This window comes from Centruroides sculpturatus, unplaced genomic scaffold, assembly GCF_000671375.1.
Source record: "Centruroides sculpturatus isolate CEXI.00-Female unplaced genomic scaffold, Cexi_2.0 scaffold686, whole genome shotgun sequence".
Taxonomy (NCBI): domain Eukaryota; kingdom Metazoa; phylum Arthropoda; class Arachnida; order Scorpiones; family Buthidae; genus Centruroides; species Centruroides sculpturatus.
Genome location: NW_019384905.1, coordinates 205,352 through 229,452, shown reverse-complemented (window position 1 = coordinate 229,452; position 24,101 = coordinate 205,352). Strand labels below are relative to the sequence as shown.

The following is a 24,101-nucleotide window of genomic DNA, read 5'->3' as shown; positions in this document are numbered from 1 at the left end:
CTCCTGGTAGTACTACTGTACCATAAAAAATGAAAATGGAGCAGACACCAATTATGCCGGGTAGTCAGATGTTGTGAGGAGGTGGAGGAACACTTTTTCACACATTCATACAGATACAGACTTTTTACACATTGCAGCAAATCTCTTTTTATTGTTTTTTAATCGGAGTCAGATTCAGAAGAGGCTACTGGAGCTTGCAGGGTCAATTCCTCTTGTTCCATCCTTTGTTTTTTGACAGCTGACTTCTTGAAAACATGTCCAAGGTGGTCTGTTTCTCTCTCTTCTTCAACACCTGTCGGAAATGACGGGCAAGGGTGTCATTGTAGAGATCATTGATCCTGTTGGCCTCAGCTCTGTTTGGATAATGAGTATTGGTAAACTGTTGAACCTCTCCCCATTTGACAAGGAAGTTTTTGTCAACTTTCACGCCTTCTGATGATTTCTTGCTTTGTTTCAATTGAAATCACCTTTCTGTTTTTTAGAAGGCATGATTTGCACAACACTTGAATAAATGTAAATACCCCCTGCACTGAGGTGATGTACTGTAACTGTAACGAATCCCAACTGGAGCTCTGTACTTCAGATATACTAATAATATATTCTAATAATACTAATATATTATAAAAATAGCAGATTGTCATTGGCAATGGCAAACGAGTGGAAACATCATTCGCACTTGTTCGTAGAAAGTCCGTTGTTCACAGCCAGTCTGTTGCTCGAGTCACGTAACAGCCAAACAGAAAGTCCGTTGTTCGCAGCGTCTGTTATTCGAGGCGTACGTTATATGAGGCACCACTGTATATATATAACTTACATAAAATACAATTTAGATAGAGAATGAGGCCATTGTATTTCTGGTAGGCAATATGTAACTCTTGTCATGACAAGGTTTGGCCAGATCTGTTATATGATATAGTTATATACATTCAGTAATGCAGGAATGATATAAAATTTGAGTGTTGTGATATTCAATTAATCTAACAAATGTTAAAATTGTTTTTATTTGTGAATAAAGTTCTATTAAATAGTTCAATTTTATTTTTTTTTTTAAACTTTTAATATGCATCTGCTGAACAATAAATCTTTACAAAGTTTTACTGAAGCAATGCAGTAACTTATATTCCAGATGTCAAAACAGATTTTCTATCATTCTAAGATGTTACGATGTTCTATCATGATTGTGCTGTTTCTGATGTTGTAATAATGGAATATAGTTTTGTATCTGTAATGACGAACAATAAACAATTTACTTTGAATGTTGTTATCTTTGGTTTTATATGGTTTTATTTCTTCTCCAATTACTTCAGTAATTTAATTAATAGCAAATTAATATTCACATATCAAATATTGACAATAACTATAGGATTCAAAAACACTTACATGATATATGTGTATATGTTACCGGCCAAACCCAATTTCAGGCCAAACTAGTTTATCCTATGCATGTCAGGATATACTAATTTAGCCTAGGATAATCTAGTTTGGCCTAAATACTTTAGGCTTAACTAGTTTGACCTAGGCCAAACTGATTTATGTACTACAAATAGGTACCAGTGTAAAAAAAAATAATTTTGTGTAATTCAAAATGCCCCACAGTACACCCAGTGGTTAAAGTTTACCCAATTGCGGTGCTTCGGTTAGATTGGTTTGGTTAGATTAACTACATTTTTAGTAGACATTTCCTTTTTTTCTTTTGTTCAAGAACTACCGTGAATCAGTAACTAGTGACTTTAAACAATGGGCGGCCTGCTGGCAGCTCCCCTCCAGGAGGAGTCCACAGGGAGCACAAAAGTGCCGCCATTGGGGTTACCTAGGTACACTTTAACCCACCCTGTAAAAATAAATAAAAGATTAAATATTTTATATGTTACACTAAGAAACACAAACAAGTTCATTTTTAATTTTAGTTTGACTTTAAAAGTTATTTTTGTTATTTTGTTTGAATTTTTGAAAATATTTTTGAAAGTTAATTACCTTTAAAAGTGCATGGCTTAATGAAAAAATACAAACTGATAAGTACTGATTTGCTTATTTTTATTTTATAGTTTTGTACAAGTGTTGTGTCATGTCTAATCAATATTGTTTTTTTATAATTAAGTAGACTATGTTTGAATAAATATTGTTCATCTAATTGATTGCCTTTTAATTTTATTTTAACTATTAATATACTTAAATCAGGCCTGGCCAACCTGCGGCCCATCACATTAAATTGTGTGGCCCACTAAGCGATATTATATATCTATTAAAACTTTCATTTTCCATTTTGTGTATACCAAAACAATTAAATACAGTAGAGCATCTATCTATCTATCTAGCATAAAGGTGATGAAGACCCAGGACTGCTCATAGGTATTGCCTGGGTGTGAAAGGAAGAAGGAGAAAGGGTTATAGGGAAGTGGTGAAGGTGAAGTAATAAAGCGAGATAGGAAAGGGGATGAAAGGGAAGTACAGTAGAGCATCGATTATCTGACCCCTGATCAACCGTCACCTCGGCTAACTGACCGCGTTCTAGTCGGCAAATTCAAATGTCTGCTGGTGATGCGGTGCTATAATATTTGGCTATGTCTTGGCTCCTTTAATATTATTTTCGTTAAATTTTTTGTGTTTTAGCTGGCAACACTAGCTTGACCATGAAAGGGATGCCAGTATTTAAACAAGACTTAATTTTCTAATTACGAGTGGTTGTTTGTTGTGTAAGCAATAAAATAATTTAAAAATAACTTTTAACGACACAATAGCAACGATTATTATTTAAAAAAAAATTTGTTAGGCTTAACATCGATGTGAATTCAATGTGAAGTATGTTAATAGCGATATACTAATATACTAATTACATGGGATATAATATTTTCGTTAAATTTTAATATACTATACTAATAATGTATTTTTTCATACTTTTCGGTTATCCGTTTTTTCAGTTATTCGACCAACCTCAGTCCCCAATTGAGTTGGATAATCGATGCTGTACTGTAAATGAAAATTTGCATGTGTCGTTGTTATAATGTGCAAGTGCGAGTACGAACTCTTGGTATAACAATGAAATCTTATTCATTTTGTATTTGTTTTACTGTTTTAAAAGCATGTTTACCTAAATTGTGGAACATTGTAATGTTACATGTGATCAAAGTGGCCTGCGAAACAATTTGTGTTGGCCAGGCCTGACTTAAATAATAATTCTAAATCAGTTTGGCTTAGGACAAACTAGTTAAGCCTAAAGTATTTAGGCCAAACTAGATTGTCCTCGGTCAGGGGTCGGCAACCTGCGGCTCGCGAGCCACATGCGGCTCTTTGGATGTGAAGCTGCGGCTCTTTAGTTCCATACGCAAATATTTATTTTATAAAAAATTTGTTGTGAAAAACACTACTTATATATGAATAAACAGATTAATTTTTTTTATCAAAAAACTTTATTTATGCGAGTACTATTTATTGTTGGCAAGAAAAAATTTTGTGGCTCTTTAAAAACTTTGAAATTTTGTAAATTGTAATTTTGGCTCTTCTGACTCAAAAGGTTGCCGACCCCTGTCCTAGGCTAAACTAGTATATCCTGACATGTATAGGTCAAACTAGTTTGGCCTGAAATCAGGTTTGGCCGGTAATATAATATATATGTATGTATATATAGCAATATATAAGGGGTAAACAGGAAGTAAATTGACATTTGAAATAAAACAACCAGTAGTGCATGAAAATGAAATAAGAAGCTATTACAATGCAATGCAAACAACAAGTCAAATGTATACTACAATTTCTGGTGGTTAAATAACAGAGAATATGCCTTCTTACTGATCTTTTCTAACCATCAAGATTAAAATCAGAAAATCTGCTGACTATAGACCAGATTCCATAATTTAGAGATAGAAAAAACTAATTTTGTCAGTTTTGTTTTCCTGGATAATCACATTGTAAAAAATAAAGAAGTTGATTTTTATGCATATTTTGTTTACACACCCTTAATGAATAATAAAAGTTCTATAACAGATTATTTTTTAATCATACTTTTATATTAGTTGAGAAAAACTGTTCAGGATAAAACAATTATTTATGTATTGTGGGTTATTGTTTTATTTTCAGTTCTGTTTCAAATTAATGATACTATAATACAATGAACTTGATATTTTTTCAGACTACCTTAGCTGATCGAGAAATATTTGCTTTTGAATTGAAACAGTTTTGTGAAAATTTTAATACTGCTGGCCCAGAAACTTTAACAGATGATTTTGAGAAAGGTATATAATTTTTAAACTGATAAAAGTATTATTGACTACTTAAAATTTTGAATGAATTACAGAATTTAGATTGTTAAAATACTAATTATATTTATTACTTTTATTCAAGAAATTATAATTAATATAAATAAATTGTTAAATGTTTACTTGAAGTAAAAAAAAAAACAAAAAAAGAGACAACTTTATAGTTCCAAATTTATAAAAATTTAAACCATAAATTTAGAAAGAACATATTTAACTGTACTTTCTTGTTGATAATAGACATAATGCTATAGATTTCATTTTGAAAGTCAAAAATGTTACACTTAAAATGTACATAATAATTAAAAATAAAATTAGAATCATTGATTTATCTTATTGTTTTATTAATGCTTAAATTTTTAAATTACTGTTGTGGAGCTATAGTGTGAGATTGGCAGTGGGTCACTGGTTAATCCCCAAATGACCACTTACTCTGCACAGGCTGGTAAAACCCAATCTCAGAGTCTGTTGGATGGCTAGGAGGGCAAATCGAGTGGGGAAGGAGTGAGGAAGCTGACAGGTGTCCTTAAATGACAGGAGACAGGTTCAACAAAAATAACAAACATTTATTGAATGGCTAAGCTATGATACATATGGTGATAACAATATATAGGTTAAATGCAGTTAAATACAACTCAGAATAAATGCGGCTAACATACTATACTCCTTCCTCCAAGGGTTAAACTAAAAATACACTTAGGGAGAGAGAGAGTCCTCAGGTTCAAATAATTACCTCAAAGAGAGCTCTATGTGGTGATAAGTGTTATGTGGAAGTTCTTATGGTCTTCTATGGTATCTTCTCCTTTCGTCGGGTCGAGTTCGTTATATGGAGGTCCGGGAGACAAGATGCACACATCGACAAGTATAACTTCCAAGAGATCGCCTCGAGCTTCCAGGGATTCAAGCTTTTATATCATTCGCGTGGGAAAACTGTCACGTGATTGACTTTTGTTGACGATGATGGTGCATTCTTCACACGTAAGTGTAAACTTTCCCAGCTAGTTGTTATACAATCGGTGAAATCCAATATAGTTCAAATTCTTTGGGTTTTTTCCGAGGATATTTACACTTAAAATAAAATTCAAATTTTTAAGAGCTCTGTAAAAATTCGCAGGCTCACAGTAGAAATATGATGTCTGCACTGAGGAGGAGATATGTAAAATTTTTGTGACAGACTGTCACCATGGTAGGAGAGTGTTAGTAGAATGATTATGTCCTAAAGATTCTCAAAAATTTTTCTATTTAAAATATTTTTTTTTTTAATCAAAATCATTATACAAAAATATCAAAATATTTTTGTATAATGATTTGTGTATTTTTGTATAATGATTAAAGTTTTTGTGCATTTAAATAGTTACACTTTAGTAGAGGTGCTGTATTAAATATACTCTGTTGCAGCACTCTGGCAAAACTTTTAATATGAAAGGATAATTGCAATAATTTAATCTTTACAGATACAGATTTTAGATAACAATACTGTTGAAGGATATATTGATATATTGAGATGGGTTAATAATAATAATCTCTCCCTTTGGGAGAGCCCAGTAATTTTACTGATACATAGAGCAATTTAGGCTGGAGCGCAAGCTCCTGGTAGGGATACCCAGCCAATAAGGTCTATGGGGAGAAATGAAGCTAAGAGTGACCACACTCACATTCTATGGAGATATTTATCATGGTAGTAACCAGATCACAGTGTGATACCGGCTCGGACGTCGCCCGGGTTAACAAGGTCCGCGTTCATGGGTTAGGCAGAGGCTCATGTTCGAAAAATAGGCCACAGTCTCCCTTGGTTACTGGTGGAGAAAGCAGCGCTGGCCCAAGCATGGCTACTGCAATGCCCTCAGCAGATGTGAGGAATCAACCTAGCCTTGGTGTTTCTGTGGCAATGCATCCACAGACCACAAAGGCTGGAAAACCACGCCAACGGATGAAATGGACATCAGAAATGAACAAGTTTATCATCCGCACTTACTATGCAATCACAAAACTCGAAACAAACATGACAGCATACAGACAACAACTACACCATAGATTCACACAACAATATCCTCACCTCACTGTCACAGAACAAAGGGTTGTTGATCAAAAGAGAACAATTATACACAATAACCTTATTCCACAAACAACACTTGAACTTATCAAACAACAGGTTGCTGATCAAATACATCAACAGACAGAAACATCTAACATTAACTTTACATAGAAAAAGGAGTCCTAAGAAAGATTTTGCACTTGGAAATAGAGATGTTATTGAATCCATGGAAGAGGGTGAGTTCTACAAGTATTTAGGATTCCAGCAGGCCAAACTAATAGAACATTCAAAATAAAGCAAAGATTAATTAAATAATACGAAAGTAGGTTAAATGCTATTCTCAGAACACAGTTAAAGCAATAAACACATATCATTTCAGTACTCACATATTCTTTTGGAGTTATACATTGGACTCACACAGATCTCAAGCAACTCCAACAACACTTACTAAGCATAAACATCATCATCCTAAATCCATTATAGAAAGATTAACCCTTCCACATAAAGATACAATTATGAGTTCAAAAGGCACTTCGTGGCAGGCATCCCTATGACCTGACCCAGGATTTTGTTGACAAAATTCAAACAGCTAGTTAGTTTTGGGATGCCTCTTTGGAGAGATGGAAGGATTCATGATTGCCATAAGGATCAGGTCATAAATACTAAAAACTACAGAAAACACACACTCAAAGACACAACACTCACAAATGACACATGCAGAAAATGTCACATCATGCCAGAAACTATACAACACATTACTTCTTGGCACAGACAGATTATTTACACAGACATAATCAAGCAAATATAATACACCAAGAGCTTGCAAAGAAACACAAATTGGTAGACATCCATGAACCATACTACAAATACATTTCACATACAGTATTGGAAAACAACACGCACAAAATGTACTATGACAGAGCCATAATTACATATAAAACAATTTACCACAACAGACCAGACATCACACTCATTGACAAGCACAATTAAATTATATATTATAGACATATCCATTCCAAACACTCACAATATACAAAACACATGCACTGAGAAAATTAGCAAGTACATGGAATTCACCCAGGAGATAAGACATCTGTGGAGGATGGATAGGGTGCTTATTGTACTGTACCTGTCATTCTCTCCTCTACAGATGTCGTACCACATACACTACACAAAAGCCTGGGCACATTACAATTGAATAGATATGTATGTCACACTACAGAAGGCCACTATATTGAATACATATCATATTGTTAGGAAATTCCTGAATATAAACAGACACACTGACACACTTATTTAATTTTTGTTTTTGGTTGCTATGCCTTGACTCTGGTCTGGCATAGTACACAGCCACCTGTGTCAACCATGTATAACTCACTAAACCCAACATGATAATGATAATAATAAGAACGGTTAGGAGTTGAAAGTTGAAATTTGGTACATAGTTAGGGTATGTTATGAGAACGTATACACTAAGAAGGGATTTTTGGATAGTTCCCCCTGCAGGGGAGAGGGAGAGGTTTAAGGATTACCCTTAAGAACTTGGCTTCTGCTGAACTATTTTAGATGCAGTTTTTGCACTTTTGCAGGAAATTGAACATATTTTTAGACCCATATAAAAATTCTCTAATTAGTCTTGGAAAAGGGGGGGCCTAATTCTTGCACCCAGTGAAAACATAAGATTGGCTATAATCTAATAATCTTAATCTTCACTATTGTTACTTTTTGCCCAAGCAACACTGGGCTCATCTGCTAGTATATCATATTATCTTTAGTCTAGATGTTACATAGTACAATGTCATCAGATTCTTTTGTGATACATCAGTGAATTTAACTTTTTTTTTCTATTAGTTGATTTTTAAAATTGGCCTTACCTTGGCAGGAAGTATGAATAAATTGTAAAGTTGCTAATGGGAGGAAATTTCAAGAAGGTCAAGGGGTCGCTAACAGGGTATGTGGGTGCAATGGTCACTGTTGCTGAGACAGACTCTACGATTACAAGAAACTATTTATTTGACACAAAAGGAGCTTACAAGATTTCCACAATCTTGGAAGTTCTAAGTTGGCAGCAGCCTCTGGGTCTTCTTCTCCTTTTTCAAGATAGTCCCAAAGGAAGAGTGTCCCTGGTTTGCAAAGGACAGTTCCTTCCAAATGACAGTTTTAACAACTTCAGGATGATGCGGTCAACTTCCAGTGATGGGAAGATGTCAAGCCGAGGATGGGAGACAGAGACAAATATGGGCATGAGACACATACACAACAATTGGCCCGATACTTGGAATTTTTGGGAGAAGTCATCATATCTTTGAATTCTTGGGTATTTATTAATTTATATCCTTGATTGCCCATTCCAATTTGTCACTTTTTTTGTTCTCGCTTTCCAAGAGGTTGATCACTTGTTACTAAGTGTAATGCAATATCAGCTTAGATTGCAGGAAAGGTCAAAATTGATGTTTAATTCACTCCCCCAACCAGAGATGGTCAATCTTAGGACTTACATTCTTCTATTGTTCAAAACTTCACATTGCATTTTCATACAAAAAAAATTATTTCTAGCTTATATTTTTTTCTTTAAAAAATAATTTTACTGAGGATTTGGATCATTCAGAGCCTCACAAAATCAATGTACTGTACTGTAGATATGTTTTAGAGAAAAGCTTGATTTTAATATTGGGAATGGCAAATTAAGCATGACATCAGCAAATCTGAAAATTGGTGGCAAATACAACAGGGAGGGAGTTGGTAGTCAAAAAGGACTTAAAATTAGTGATATCATATTTGAATGATTCCTGTTGATTGCATGATTTTAGTGAACTTTCGACTTCAGGATTTTGTAGAAAATATATTTTGTACACTTATTTATATGTAATAAGATTTATTACTAACAAGTATATACCATATTCCAGTAGAAAAATTTTATTATTTATTCTTTTAAAGAGTTCTAGTCTATTCCAACAACAAATTTTTCTTTATCAAAGGCTATCTTAGTAGCCATCCTCAGGATTGAAATTCATGTAGTATTCTTTTAAATTAAATTTTAATTTTAACTATTAAAGGACTAAAAAGTAATAAGATATATTTAAAACTTTTTAAAATCCCCAATCAATTGTTATGTAAAATATCTAAAACAGATAGTTAATTGTTAAAATCCAAACTTCTTTACCAACTGTTTATCTGAGATAAAACTATTTAAAAAAAGAGAAACACTAAAGAATAACCAAATAAAAAGTAATTTACTTCTCAATATTTTTATTGAGATAAATGCATTTTGATTCAACAATCTTTATCAGTATCACAGAACTATTGACAATAGCTAAAACATTAAAAAAAATCATATGCAAATACAACATGTAATATAATACATCTTACTTAACACTATATTACTTACAAATTTTAACCTCTTCTAACAATTTGTCATTTTTCATGAAAAAAATCTACAATTATATGATGTTCCAGAGAAACTATTATACCTGTGTTTAATTTACATTTTATCTTGCAAGTTTTTTAGTTATAACAAAATGTTCTTTAATTTTTATTTATTTTTTTCAGTTTTCTTTTGTATAATGATATTTTACAATTATTTTCTTTTTGATGGTGACCATTGATGGCCATTGATCCATAGTGACTATCGATGTTTAAGTCTTAAAGCAGTCTTGTGTTCTTTTTATTTGTGTTTTTAACTATCTTCCTGCTTCTCTGATGTATACTCCTGTATTTCTATTACAATCATGGTGTAAGGAATCAAGTCCGAGCGTTATTTTTAGTTATTTTTTATTTTGCTTTGTATTCTATTTTTGTTTGGGGCTTATGTTTTGTTAGGATGAAGGTTTCCTCACCAATCACCTTAGAAACTTAAAAATAGAAGAAACAATCAACTCACCGAGAAAAAGTGCCGTAGAAAAAAACTCGCGCACACTTGCACTCCCGAGCGGAAAAAAGTAAGTCCGCACCGAGGAAGAGGGGGGAGACCCCACAAGCACAACTTAGGAACTTGCTAAACCTTAAAGAATAAAACATCCTGAAAAATTGTAAAAAAGAATAATGTAAAAGGTTAGCAAGTATTGTCGGGAAATAGGCTGCCAGGCAGAAAGGAAAAATTTATTGTTAGCGATAAGTATGTAAATGAGGGGAGTGATCTCACTCAGAATTGTGACGTCACCTCACAGTACAAAGTCCAAACCTCAAGTGAAGATGAGCGCGGTGAGCTTCTGTTAGCAACAAGCATAGTGAGCTTCGTAGCAGCAAATGACAAGAGGTGTCTGATAGCGATAAAGTGGTTCCAAGGCGATTTTGAAGTTATTCGATTTGTGGATCGAAGATTAGAGAAAGTCTTGAGAGTTGAGGAAAAAGGTTCCTAGTATATTGAGGTGACGATTAGGACCTTAGTTCATGGAAGTGAAATATGAAAAAGCATTCACTATGAAGGGATGTGTCCCACTTTTAAAAAACTTCCTCACGCTTTTTGACAAGATTAAACTGAATTATTTTTAAAAATTGAATTTTGACTATTTACAAAAAATTTTTTAATTTTTCGAGTCTATCTTTCATCCTTTTAACACACCACAGAAGTAACAGTATATTGGCTTGGATGAACTTCCACAGAACACGTGATAAATTATAACGAAACACACACAAAGTTAAAAACGATCGAAACGCCGACCTTTTATTTGAGGATTCGGCGTTNAATATCCTGGGTTGCTCATGTTATCATGTATGCTGTTATGCAAATGAACTTTATGATTACCCAAAATCACCACCAGGAGGCCTGAACCAGTTATATATTGTGCTAAAGAACATGGTAGTTATGGTCAGAAATGGTAACCATTGTTTTAATGTTAAAAAACGCCGAATCCTCAAATAAAAGGTCGGCGTTTCGATCGTTTTTAACTTTGTGTGTGTTTCGTTATAATTTATCACGTGTTCTGTGGAAGTTCATCCAAGCCAATATACTGTTACTTCTGTGGTGTGTTAAAAGGATGAAAGATAGACTCGAAAAATTAAAAAATTTTTTGTAAATAGTCAAAATTCAATTTTTAATTGAAAATATCCTGGGTTGCTCATGTTATCATGTATGCTGTGAATTATTTTTCTTAACAGGTGATCGTTAGTGTCTTGTATGAGGGGAGTGATCTCACTCAGAATTGTGACGTCACCTCACAGTACAAAGTCCGAACCTCAAGTGAAGATGAGCGCGGTGAGCTTCTGTTAGCAACAAGCATAGTGAGCTTCGTACCTACTTGTTTCAATTTATTTTTTGCTTTTTAATGTTGTACATAAGTTAAGTCTTTGAATTTTTTGTCGAGTTCCAAAAGGGAATAGATTTAAGTTAGCAAATAGATTGAATTGAGTTTTGTCGGGTTGATTCTTATTGATTTTTTTCTTTGAATAAATTTGTTGTTGATTGTTACTAAATTTTTGTACATAGTCGTTATTAGAATTATTAAATATTGAATTTGATTTTGACTAACTTTGTCATTATTTAATTCAGTGCATGCTTAAAATCCAGGCCTGGCACATTAACGCGAATCTGCATAAAGTACCTGTTAGGTAACGGATATTTCCGGCAAAAAGTTGTGTTGCTAATCATTGTAAAAGGCGTAAAAATAACTTAGTACTTTACAATGTGAGGGCCCAGATTAAGTTCAAACCTAAAACAGGTTTATAAAAGTTGTAATGAATGATTAATGTGACACAGAGACAAACAACTGACTCTACAAGGTGTCGAGTTTACCTGCACCAAGATGGTGATGCTGGACTTTGACATTGTCACTCACAATGGCGAAGAGGAAAAGGATTAACAAACAAAAGAAGTAGAAAAAAATATAATATTAATATTTAGATTGTAATAAAAGGAAATGATCAAAGAAAATATGAGCATGGGTGTGTTAGTTCTATTAGTAATTCTGGCAAGAGTTGAGGAATGGTGTTGGATAGACCGTCTCGGACAGACTTTTCTCACAGCCTGAACTGATCTCAATTTCCACTTGGAGACAGGTGAGAGATCAATCAGGTAAGCCTAGGCAATGGACGGTAGATTTTGGAATTAAGAAAAGTATAAAAACTCCAATGTTGAAGAATGAAGAATGACTACAATAACTGAAAATTGAAAGAAGAATGACTAGTAGGATGACTGATGACATGTTGGTCATCCTTGTAGTCATTCTTCTTTCTGTCCTCTCTGCCTAGTGTCGCCACCTTCATTAAAAGGATCCCCAAAGTAAACCAGATCAGACCTTCTACAAATCACCACTGCCCCGGGGCTGTTTATTCTTAACATCGAAAGTATGGAAAAATAGATTGAAGGAACCTTGAGACTTCCTTTTACTACTTGGATTCTTTTATATCCAATGCAAGCATTTTTAACCACTAAACGGTTTTGTAAGAGCACTTAGTATTGTTTTCCTCCTACATCACCACCCACATACACGAGTACCCCTAGGTCATCCCCAAGGATTTTCTCCCAGTAAGTTGGCATGCTCATGTGGGGGCCGAGGGGGGAAATTAAAAAAGAACTCAATGAACGATAATATGTGATATATCGTCATCGTCTCCCTTGCTGTTTGGATTGCTGAGTGGTAACAATCAACGACATGTGGAAGCAGTTGAGTCAGAGATAGATGCTTCGTTTACAAACAACACAACTGTTTATTAAACACGAAAGAAGCTTACAAGATTTCCGCGATCTTGGAAGTTCTGTGGCGGCTGCGGCCTCTGGGTCTTCCTCTCCTTTCCAAGATAGTCCCATTTTGAAGGAGTGTCCCTTGTTCGCAAATGAACCATTCCATCACGTCTCGATGACTCCAGGACGATGCGGTCGACTTCCGTTGATGGAAAGATGTCGATCCGAGGTTGGGAGATGGAGACAGAGATGGGTGCGAGACACACACACAACGACAGATCCGTCACTTGGAACTTTCGGGAGAAGCCGTCGCGTCCTTGAATTTCCGGGGTTTTATCCGTTTTCTCTCAGATTCCCCCTTTCCGATTGGTCTCTCCTCGTCACCGGATGACAATTCAAAACCTTTCGAGGGTGCGGGAGAGGTCAAAATCGAAGTTTAATTCGATCTCCAACTGGAAATGGTCGACGGACTTACATTATTCTATTCTTAAAAGTTAGCGTCGCATTTTCATAAAATAAAATCTATTTCTAACAACTATATATTTTTTCTTTAAAACAATTATTTTAACGCGAATTTTAGTGAGGGTTTGGACCTGTCCAGAGCCTCACACTCACAATCACATTTTAATTCATATATTATGCCTGTTTTGTTTAATTTTTCTTTTTCACTTATTTTTTTTCTATTTACTCCTGTAATATTTAGTTTACTAGTTTATAAAGGAACTAAATGATGCCTACTTGTTTCAATTTATTTTTTGCTTTTTAAACAGTCCTTTTATATATGGAAAAATGTAAAATCTATCTTTGTATTTTTTAGATATTTTAATTTTAACATTCTTAGAAGTATTCTAATTATAATTATACATAACAAAAAATAACTAAAATAAAATACAAAAAATAATAATAAAGGAACCATAAAATACAAACAATGATGATAGTACATAAATTCGGTTAATATATACAATAGTAATTAGTATATAGTTTTAACCTGATCCTGGTTTACAACATACTTCTATGCTGTGGATTAGCCAGTGATTTATATGATTAATACACAAATTCATAATATTGATATTTTGTTTGTATATAGTTATTTTTTCCAACATGCTGGTCCCTGGTGGTTTTTAAGAGTTTAGAGTCTTTGACATATTCTCAAGAACAGTTGCCATAATAGCCTGTGTTGTGTGCTGTTCTCTTTACCTACAGCATATTGATATGCCCCGGAAAGCCTGGTGGGAATGTTTCAGAATGTGTATCATATGTATTTGTTGAGTCTATTTTCTAGACCTAGAATGAAGGGTATTTCATACACTCTTGGGACTGTAGTAGGATCGATTATGTCCTTGGCATAACACAATAAGCTATATTGTGTGCTTATACATTACTTGTTTGTTGCACAATGTAATAGCCTTTCTGAAGGTGTTATCCAACAACTCATTGTACCAGTGCGGTGATGGGTGGAGAAGATTTATCATTTTTGGGGAGTTTTCTGTGATTGTATGTATTAACTAAGGTGTTGATGGTGTATTGGTTGTATCTGTGAGTGGCTGTGGCTATGTTTCCAATCCTGTTCAAATTGTTTAAGGTGTCAAATTGTTATAGTCAGTCAATGACTTTTACTTTCCCAGCTATTATGTATACATAACAAGGGTAAGTATTGGAATCATGTCAAACTTGACCCTCAGTGTTTTGCAAATCTCCATGTTTTGAGACCTCCTGAACCCAAAAAATTGCAAAAAAATTCTGCGGATGTGTTTGTTTGTGGGAAGTGTTGGCATATCTATTTCACTTAATATCTAAGGTTGGGGTAAAGATTAAATAATGAAATATGGCATGGTGGCTTGTATATGAAGAGTATTGATGCTATTAAATTTTGGTGGTTAAAATTCAAAAGGGTGGATAGATAAAGGGAGTTGTGCAAATCTCCAGTAGGGTCAGGCTTAATGATAATTTTACTGATTATTAGCATTTATACTTTTTTATAAAACTTGTCCCTACCCTCAAAATTAAGCTTTTTGCCATTTTATAGTAATTAAAAATATAAAAACTTTTTTATAACAGAATCTCATAACAGATGATGCCACACATAATTTTATTAAGTTATATCGTAATAACAATTATAAAAACTATTTTTAAAATAATATCTTATAAAATCCAGGAAAGTTATGCAACTCATTGCTGGATTTTTTTACTTGTTGGAGAGTCACTGCCGTAACTCTCAATTTTTATCTATACAATGTGTGTGTTCTGGTTTTGAAAGGAGCCTCAAAAAATTTTTAACTCATGGTATCACCAATTGTAAGTCTGACCTTGATTACAGCACATTTCCCATATAGTAAATGCTATTCGGGTGAAAGTTAAGTTTGGATATTATATGGCAGGTCATTCAGTTTTAATTTACTTGCAATGTTTATGGATTATTTTGTTCTCAAACACATCAGATATTTTATTTCCCACAATACATAACTATTTATTATTCAGTGGACATTTATTATTCTAACTTATTTGTCTTCTTAATTGACTTTCTTTAGGAGATATCTAAATCAATTTTACAATCTAAAAAGAACAAAGTCACTTATTCTATTTTATTTCTAATGAAAACGTTTAAAAAGATCTTAACTATGAAGATATAGACCACAATGTTTGTATCTGTTGTAATTCCTAAATTTAAAAACTTTCTGTAAAGATTTTCTGATTATTTCTCAAGAACTTCTGGTAAATAGTAAATATGTCTAATAAAAAATTGCCAGGACAAATATGACATTTACAGAAAAATATATTTCTTATTGATTATACATACACAGATGAGTCTTTAGTCAATGAGAAATATATTTTTCTGTAAATATCATATTTGTCCTGGCAATTTTTTATTAAATGTAATTATTGATTTTAATTTTGCTGTGTTACCACTAGAGGACTTCTGTAACTATTTTACATTTTTTTTGTGGCGAATGGTAGCCTACAAAGAAAAGTCGACTTTGCCAATGGAATTGTTATTGTTTCGTACAGCATGTGAAGGGACAAAAAATGGACTAAGACTCATCTGTGTATGTATAGTCAATAAGAAATATATTTTTCTGTAAAAGTAAACATGTCTATTTACTTTTCATTTAAAAATGGCCAACAATAATTTATATATTTATAGTAAAAAGTGGATTGCTATGACAGATTATGAAGATAAAAATGTTTTGTATTCATTATATCTTTACTATGTAAATTATTGTGAACCATTTTTAAATGAACTATATGTTGTGAGATTGACCTGTGTGCAAACCAATTTTCCACTTTCCTCCTAACTTTTTGATATATTTTAAAGGAATTTATCACCTTACTGTGAAAAACCCATTGTCAGAAAAAAAGGAATCAAATATCTCATCAACAACAATAGAAACTTATAACTCTTCTCTTTAATGTAAACATTTACACATCTAAATAATGGCATTCTCACTCTGCAAGACTGAAAGTTTACAATTATAGTCCAAATTCGTCATTTTGTTGTAGTCCCAGGAACAACTTTAACCTCCAAACCTGCTCCAATGACATTTATCTCGCACAACAGTTAATCACATGATGAGTTTTTCCACAGTGAAGCTATAAAAGCGACTTCTTCCCCCACCTCTGGCGAGTCTCTCATCTAAGGCTGGTCGAAAGTGATTCAGGTCTCAAAGGATTTTTGGATTGTTATAACTTTGTGCATCAATCTACAAAAAGAAAAGGAATAATATTTCCTTCTCTGTGGAATTATCCTAGAGGTATGAAAGAATTAATGTGAAACTCTCTCTCCATATATTAGGATCTAGCGAACCAAGTTAAAAGTTCTCGATGTTAGAGTTTGTAATCGTTAATTTTTGTTTAATCTAATAAACTGTTGTTTCCATTGTTAAATGGTGTCATTTACTCGCATATCGCCTACACATTATCGACAACCCCTCGGGATCAAAACTCATAAAAAAGCCATCCCCTGACAAGTGGACAGGTCCAACAAGTGTCCACAGTTTTATGGTATCATTGTCAGATGAAATATAAATATTTTTAGTTTTAAATTTTTTAGTTATTCAATAATAAATTAAGCATATTATATTTTTTAATATAATAATATACTTAATCTATTATTGAATATGAATATAATGGTATAACATCTATATATAAATTTTTTAATCTTAGGTTTACTTGTTTTTGAAGAATTCAATAATAAACTGCAAAATATTGAAATTAAAAAAGAACAACTGGCAAATGCTGAAAGATTATTTGATCTCAAAATTTCTTCATGGCCAGATCTGATCAATATCTGGAATAAAATGAATAATTTAAAACAGTTATTTCATATTTATGAAAACGTAAAGGTAATATTCTTCTATTTCCAGAATTTGTACTTTTAAAATTTTTGTATTTGAACTCTTTGTATTAATAAATTTAGTATATGTAAATTTATTTATACATACTAAAATATTAATAATAATTTCTTTAATATTCAATCTATTTATTTTTATGTAGAAGTAAATCATGACAATTTTTGATTTTGGGAAGTTTGCCCACACATATATAATGAATTCAATTTTCAATTATTAATCAATAACACACAGTAACATTTTATATTTTTTATTGATTTTGAGCTCTCATATTTTCAAATATATCCTGACAAATTATTCTTATCATTTGCTCTTGATTGTCTAGATTAAGGCCATCATCCATCACAATTACTGTTAATACATATTCATGATCTCAAAAATATTAAAATTGTTTGCCATTGTTTGTTTACAATCATGTTTTAATGTTTAATTTTTGTAAATACAGTAAGACGTCTCCAACTCAAAGATCCAAGGGGCAGGAAAAACTTTTAAGTTCTGAGCCTTGATTTCTCAAATAAATATGCAATCTTCTGTATCTGATGTGGTCTTTCATCTTCCACATCTTCTCTTTGACACAATGGATTCAATGGAATCATAATGCTTAATGAAGGACTAGACTGAGGATTTGAATGGAGAGGTTTCTTTCAATTTCTCTTATCAGGATGTTTTCCAACAATATTTCCCTGATTTTAAGAAACAGTATAATCTGCTTTACCAATGCACTACCAGCATAATCTGCTTTGCATTGCAAAGCAGATTATGCTGGTAGAAAATTACAGGGATTGACAGGATGGCCACCATTGTCAATACTACACAAACTTCAAGGCAAGTGCTTTTACTACATGTGAAAATTTTTCACATGATCACTGCAACAATTCTTGAATTTCCTATCACCTTTTTTTAAAACTAATAACAGAAAACTTTTCTCATCAGATTTGCATTGCCGCTACACTATCAATAACAATGATATAAATTCTACAAAAAGAGGGAAGTCACAAAAGCCTCAATAACTGTCCTGCATGAATTTCAAAGATAGTGAGTCAACTCAGTTTTTTTTTTTTTTTTTACAATTATGGTTACATATATCATATTTCAAACTTTTTTTTATGAGTTGGAAATAAAAGGGGGTTTTCCTTTTATATTTTATCAGTTATTTTCCAAACATGAATAACTTGCAGATGTAAATGCTCAACAAACTTTCCTTTTATTCATGTGCAAACTTCTAGGTTTGGGGGAAGGTACATTGGTGGAGTCAGATTATAATAATTAAATAATTATGAGAAATTTTATATCTTAGGTATGTTAAGTAATAAAATTTTTTTTATTGCATATTAACAAATTATTGATAATGGTTGTAAGACATATTGAAAAATATTTTGAGTATTATATTTCACAAATTTTTATTTTGTAATAGTTTGAATAACATTATTAAATTTTATTATTTTTTTAAATTTCAATAGTTACAAAAATTCCAAACCTTTTGCATTCTGCAATTTTATTCATTTAAATTTTTTATTTCTACTTTGATTTTAGATATCTGAAGAAAATTGGTGTGAAAAACTTTGGGTTGATTTTGATCCTTTAGATCTTCAAAAAAGTAATGAAACCTATCAGAAAGAATTTCATATGCTTCCAGATGGCATTAAACAAATTCCTTTAAGTCATACTTTAAAACAAAAACTGGATCACACTAAAAATTCTATTCCATTATATCTTATTTTAAAAGAAGAAGCAATCAGAGATAGGTTAGTGTAATATTAAATAATGAAATTCAAAAAGTTATACTGTTTCTTTGCAGACACACTAAGGTGACATATATCAACACTTGGCAACTTATTGACTATTTATTCAGTTATTCAGAAACAGCTTAATAACAACAACACGGTTTCATCATAATCAAAAGTTATACTGATTTATATTATAATAATACTGAAATATATTTTGTTATAATTAAAGGATTACTTACAAACTTAGTTCAATTTATTCTTTAAAGTTTTAAGAGAACAGAGAAATTAAAATTATGTAATTTATTATGTTGGCCAGAATCTAATTGTTATGAGTTGTTTTTAGTATTTACTATGTCATATTTTAGTATTATAAATACTCCCTGGGTAGAATAGGATTATTTGTATCCTCTGTGATCCATAGAAGGCAGCAAAAAGAGATTTGTATTACGAAGGGCATTTAGTCATAAGAAGAACCTTAGAAAATCATATTTATAGGTTGGATAAGCATCAAAAAAATTCCAAGAATGTTAGGACATCCCTTTAGACAACATGCCCAAGTGGGATAAGAAATAAATTAGGGTTACCATGTTAGTCACAATGGGCATGGCTAAAGAAGATAGTTTGTGGAATACCAAGAGACTTGAAGACTGGGAATGGGGAACCAGTTTAAGAATGGCAACACAGCAAATAGTATCAATTACTAAGAAGAATTAGAGTTGGCAGTGGCATTGAGGAGAAGAAAAGTACAAGTGACAAAATAGACTGGAGGAAAAAGCAGAAGAAATAGGAGAAGGGTACAAACTATTGTGGGGGTACACCAATGTATTTTTATATATGTTTTATATAGGTTTTTCTATTTTTCTTTCCTTCCTTCCTTTGTTCTTTGTTCTTTTGTATATACTTCCTGGAACTTTCTTTCAAGTGTGGGTGGTGGGTGACCTGGTTAGAGGACAAAGAAAAGGATTAGCCCAGAGGGCAAGAGGGAGAGACGAGAGGGTCACTTTTTGCTTGGGACCTGGAAGAGGGAAGATGCATTGGAGAGGTCTCCAGGTTGTTTTTGCATCGACTGGAGAAGGTAACGAAAGGTTTGAAAGAAAAGAAGATCTGAGACCCAAAGAGGAAAGAAGTATCGTGATTAAAGACATCTGAAGACTGAAAAGCCAAGTGAAATATTGATCGGCTTTCACATACAATTGGTCCCCACAATCCAGGACGACATCATCCAACCACCGCCACTTCGATCGTCAACTTGGGTACCCATTCTTGCTTGAAACTATATTTCTATCTATCCTATTATATATCCCTTTCTGTCTTTCCCTTATTAGAATAAGTAGATTTAAGTTATTGATAAGTATTTTCTTTGTTATTGATAAGTATTTTCGGATCCACAGTCAGAACAAAAATTTCTGTTCTGACTGTGGATCCGAAAAGGTTTTGATTTTGAGCGAAAAGGGAATTAGGAGTGTCGGAATCCAGAAGATCCTGTAAAGTGTAAAATATACGGGCAAAAAAATAAAAGCACGTTTTATTATTTAATATATGCATCTTTGTAAAAATAAACCTCACCACATGCATATGACCACACTATTATACAGTAGGATAGCCAACAAGAGAAATAGTGTAGAAATCATTATCACTGAATACCTAAAAGAGAAAGTAATTGAAGTCTGATGAGTAAGTGATAGATTTTTGACCAGTTTGAATAATTGAAAATAAAAGTGGTGCAGATTATTAGTGTGTATATATACACCACAGATAGATTGAAGCAATAGTGAGAAAGGGGAGTTTAGGCAGGATCTACAGGGACTGTTAAACAAGAGGCTATCAAGAGGAATGATGGCAATTGGAGTAGATCTGAATGGACACACAGGGCATTCAAGGCAAAAGTTTGAGCGGAATCATGGCAGACATAGATGGAACAATAGGAATTTTGAAGGAGAAGAGAGTTTGATATCGGCATCAGGCCTGAAATTTTGTATTGGCAAACACATTTTTGAAAAAGAAAGAGGACCAGCAAATAACATTTAAAAATAGAGGACACACAACACAAGTAGACTATATTTTGGTAGATGGAGAGCAAGTGAAAAGAATGAATAATTGTAATTGTACCAGGAGAATATGTTGTATCTCAAAGTTGGATAGTGATTACAGACATAAAATTAGAAGGATGTCTGAAAAAGATGCATCTCAGGATGGAGTTAAGGATCAAGTGGTGAAGGCTGAAGGAAGCTGAGAAGGAATTCCAGGGGACAGTTAAAATAAAGTGAAGTTTATATTAGGAGGATGAAGTTGATGTGGATGCAATCTGAGACAAGCTGACAAAGGCAATAAGAGAAAGAGGCAAGCAGATCTTCAAGAAATCAAAAGGTGGAAACTAATTGACAAGGAAGCATGATGATGGATGGATAAAGTACAAGGCATGATCAGAGAAAAGAAGAAACAATGTAAAACATGGCAAATAACAAGGGAGCCAATGGACTATGAAGAGTACAAAAAGGCAGAGAAGAGGCAAATATGTCAGTGTAAGGTTTACTGCCTGTGTGTGATTGTCGGGATGATTGAGAGGTCATGACAGTTGTGCATGGATGTGAAATACACAGTGAGACAACCTCACCATTCACTTTTTCCCATTTAATAAAATATTAAATGTTTTCTTACAAAAGTTAGTATCATTGTCTTTACAATTTTTTTTGGAAAAGTTCGTTTGAGAAAATGAGTCTAGAAAAAGTCCGAATATAGTGGTGAATGTATTCACTCAGACTTTCAGGGATTGTTTTCCAAAGGATTGATGACCCCAGGGTTTGGTGGTAAGTTCATATTTGAACAGGTTCTTGAGGTCAACTGCAAAGTTCTGTCATAGTTAGATGCTTGATCACTCAACATATGAAACATGGATGTTGTTAAATAGCGGGAGCATATTCTGGTGGATCACATATTGGTAAGAAAAAGGACAGATCTTGAAGATAGAACAAATTGTGGAGCAAAGAATGTCATGTCCTTGAAATGTGTGTTTTTATAGGGCTTCCCCCGTCTATTCCTTGTTCCAGTTGGTCTTCCCTCGTTTCCCAGCAACAATTTGAAATCTTTCAGGGTGCGGGAGAGGTCATCATTGACACTTAATCTGATCTCGATCATCTAAAATTTCTCTGAACTTTGAAATTTGAAATTGAAATTCTGATTTGATCATCTAAAATTTCTCCGAACTTTGAAATTCTGTAATTCTAGCATTTTGTTTTCCATTTTGATGAAAGGAACTTTTATTGTTTAAGCAAGACTTTAAGTCTTGTTGTTTTAATTTTGAAAAGTGAGAGCTTAACTGCCTTACTGGATATTCATCAAAAACATAAAATTTTGATTTCCATCTGGGACCTTACACCAGAATCTGAACGGAAGAGATGGCCACAAAATGATATTGTGAGGGTCAGAAAGTTTATGTTATAAACTTTATTCTTTTATAAATTTTAATTGAACTTTAAATGCAACTTTATAAAGATGGAACAAGTTATAAAAGGATTAAAAGAGAAAAGGGAAACATATAATCAATAAAATCTGGTTAAACCTCGTTCCCACGAGTTGGGTTCCTTGTTGAGATGAGTACAACTCTGTGTCACGATTGTGTCACCTGTCATCTCATTGGTCCAAGGAGATCGTCATCCCTGACGAAATCGGGGAAAGACCCGAAAAGAGGACTTCATATAAAAAGGACGGACACGATGAGTAAGGGGGTGGAAGTTATTATTTGATTGTGTGTGCGCGCCACGCTAAGATTTTCTCCGAGAGACTTTTCCTGTTTGTCAACCAACACCACCTCCTCCCCTACTGAACTCAAAGATATCAACAATTCATCTATTTAACTTCAAAGAGAACTGTGGGACTTTATTGCGGTTACTCGAACAGCAGAATAATATAAGGTATTTATCCTGCCCGTGCACTAATGTACGCTCTCTCTCCGCGTAAACTAATCGCAAACTTGATTGTAACTAGAAACCGGAAATGAGGAAATTGAACTAGAATGAACGCGATTCACGTAACTTATATGTAGCCAATACTAACATTGTAACCCTAAATTCTGATGTATAACTAACGTAGATTTAAAATAAATAAACAGTTATTTATGTTTAAACCATCTTTGAGTGCAGTTTCTTCCATTCTTCTCTCCGTTCACTCCATTCCGGGTCCAAAACTCATACATAACTACTTGTGCAAACTTGTAGTCTCTGTATCAACCTAAGGATACAGTGGTGTCATCTTGATGTGGTATTGAAGAGATACCAACCCAATGGTCACAATATACAAATTGGCAAGAAGGTGAGAAAAGAAAACTAGAGATGTAGAAGTGGTGGCCATGATAAAGGATGTGTAGAAGAAAAGGAGTTAAGGGAAAGATGGAGAAGGTACTTAACGAATGTGAATATTTTTATAGGCTATTTTATATAAATATTATCTTTATTTATTTATTTTTAATAAGTAAATCAGCTTTTCAAAAAGAGTGAAAAATTTTTGCTATCTAATTTTATTTTTTATTAAAGATGTTAATCTTAGATACATTGAACTAGTTACATGAAGAAAGGCCTGTACAACTTTAACTGACAGAAAGTCAATATTAGAAGATGAGAGATCACTAAAGCTAACAATTCTTCATAGGATGATTAATAATGTCACTAATATTTTATTATATTGATGTGGGACACCACTGACAAGTGTGCATGTGACCACATGTTCTCTTGAGGTTTAACACACACAGTTTATCTATGCCTTATGGATTAAAGTGAACAAAGGCCTCTTTAGGTTAGATAGTTGTATTTCCATTCTCTTGTATTTTACCTTCACTACATGTACTGTCATAAGTTAATAAAAGTACAAATATTACATTATCATATTTTCAGTTTCATTGCACTGTTCCAATTATTGATGATAAGTGTTTGTTTTTAAATTGTTTCTTAATTACTTTGTATATTATTATTTTTTTTTAAATAATACTTTACATAGTGACTTAATATATTTTCATTAGTTAAATTATATAGATCTTTTCTGTTTATTATGTATTCTGTTGTTTTATGTGAGAAGTACATAAGTACAATGATATGACAACTTTTGAATTTTTTAAAAATATGTTTTTATACA

The 24,101-nt window shown here is 33.0% G+C and overlaps 1 protein-coding gene across 1 annotated transcript in view; it reads left to right on the top strand.

The window, feature by feature from the left end:
* The window catches only part of LOC111631552 (dynein heavy chain 10, axonemal-like), a gene marked incomplete at its 3' end in the record, with an annotated part of 405,219 nt that overhangs the window by 178,401 nt on the left and 202,717 nt on the right, over nucleotides 1-24,101 (top strand). The window contains exons 26-28 of the mRNA XM_023375809.1: nucleotides 4,127-4,229; nucleotides 17,066-17,244; nucleotides 18,784-18,995. Of these exons, the coding sequence (XP_023231577.1) occupies nucleotides 4,127-4,229; nucleotides 17,066-17,244; nucleotides 18,784-18,995 (494 nt within the window). The remainder of the gene's footprint in view (nucleotides 1-4,126; nucleotides 4,230-17,065; nucleotides 17,245-18,783; nucleotides 18,996-24,101) is intronic.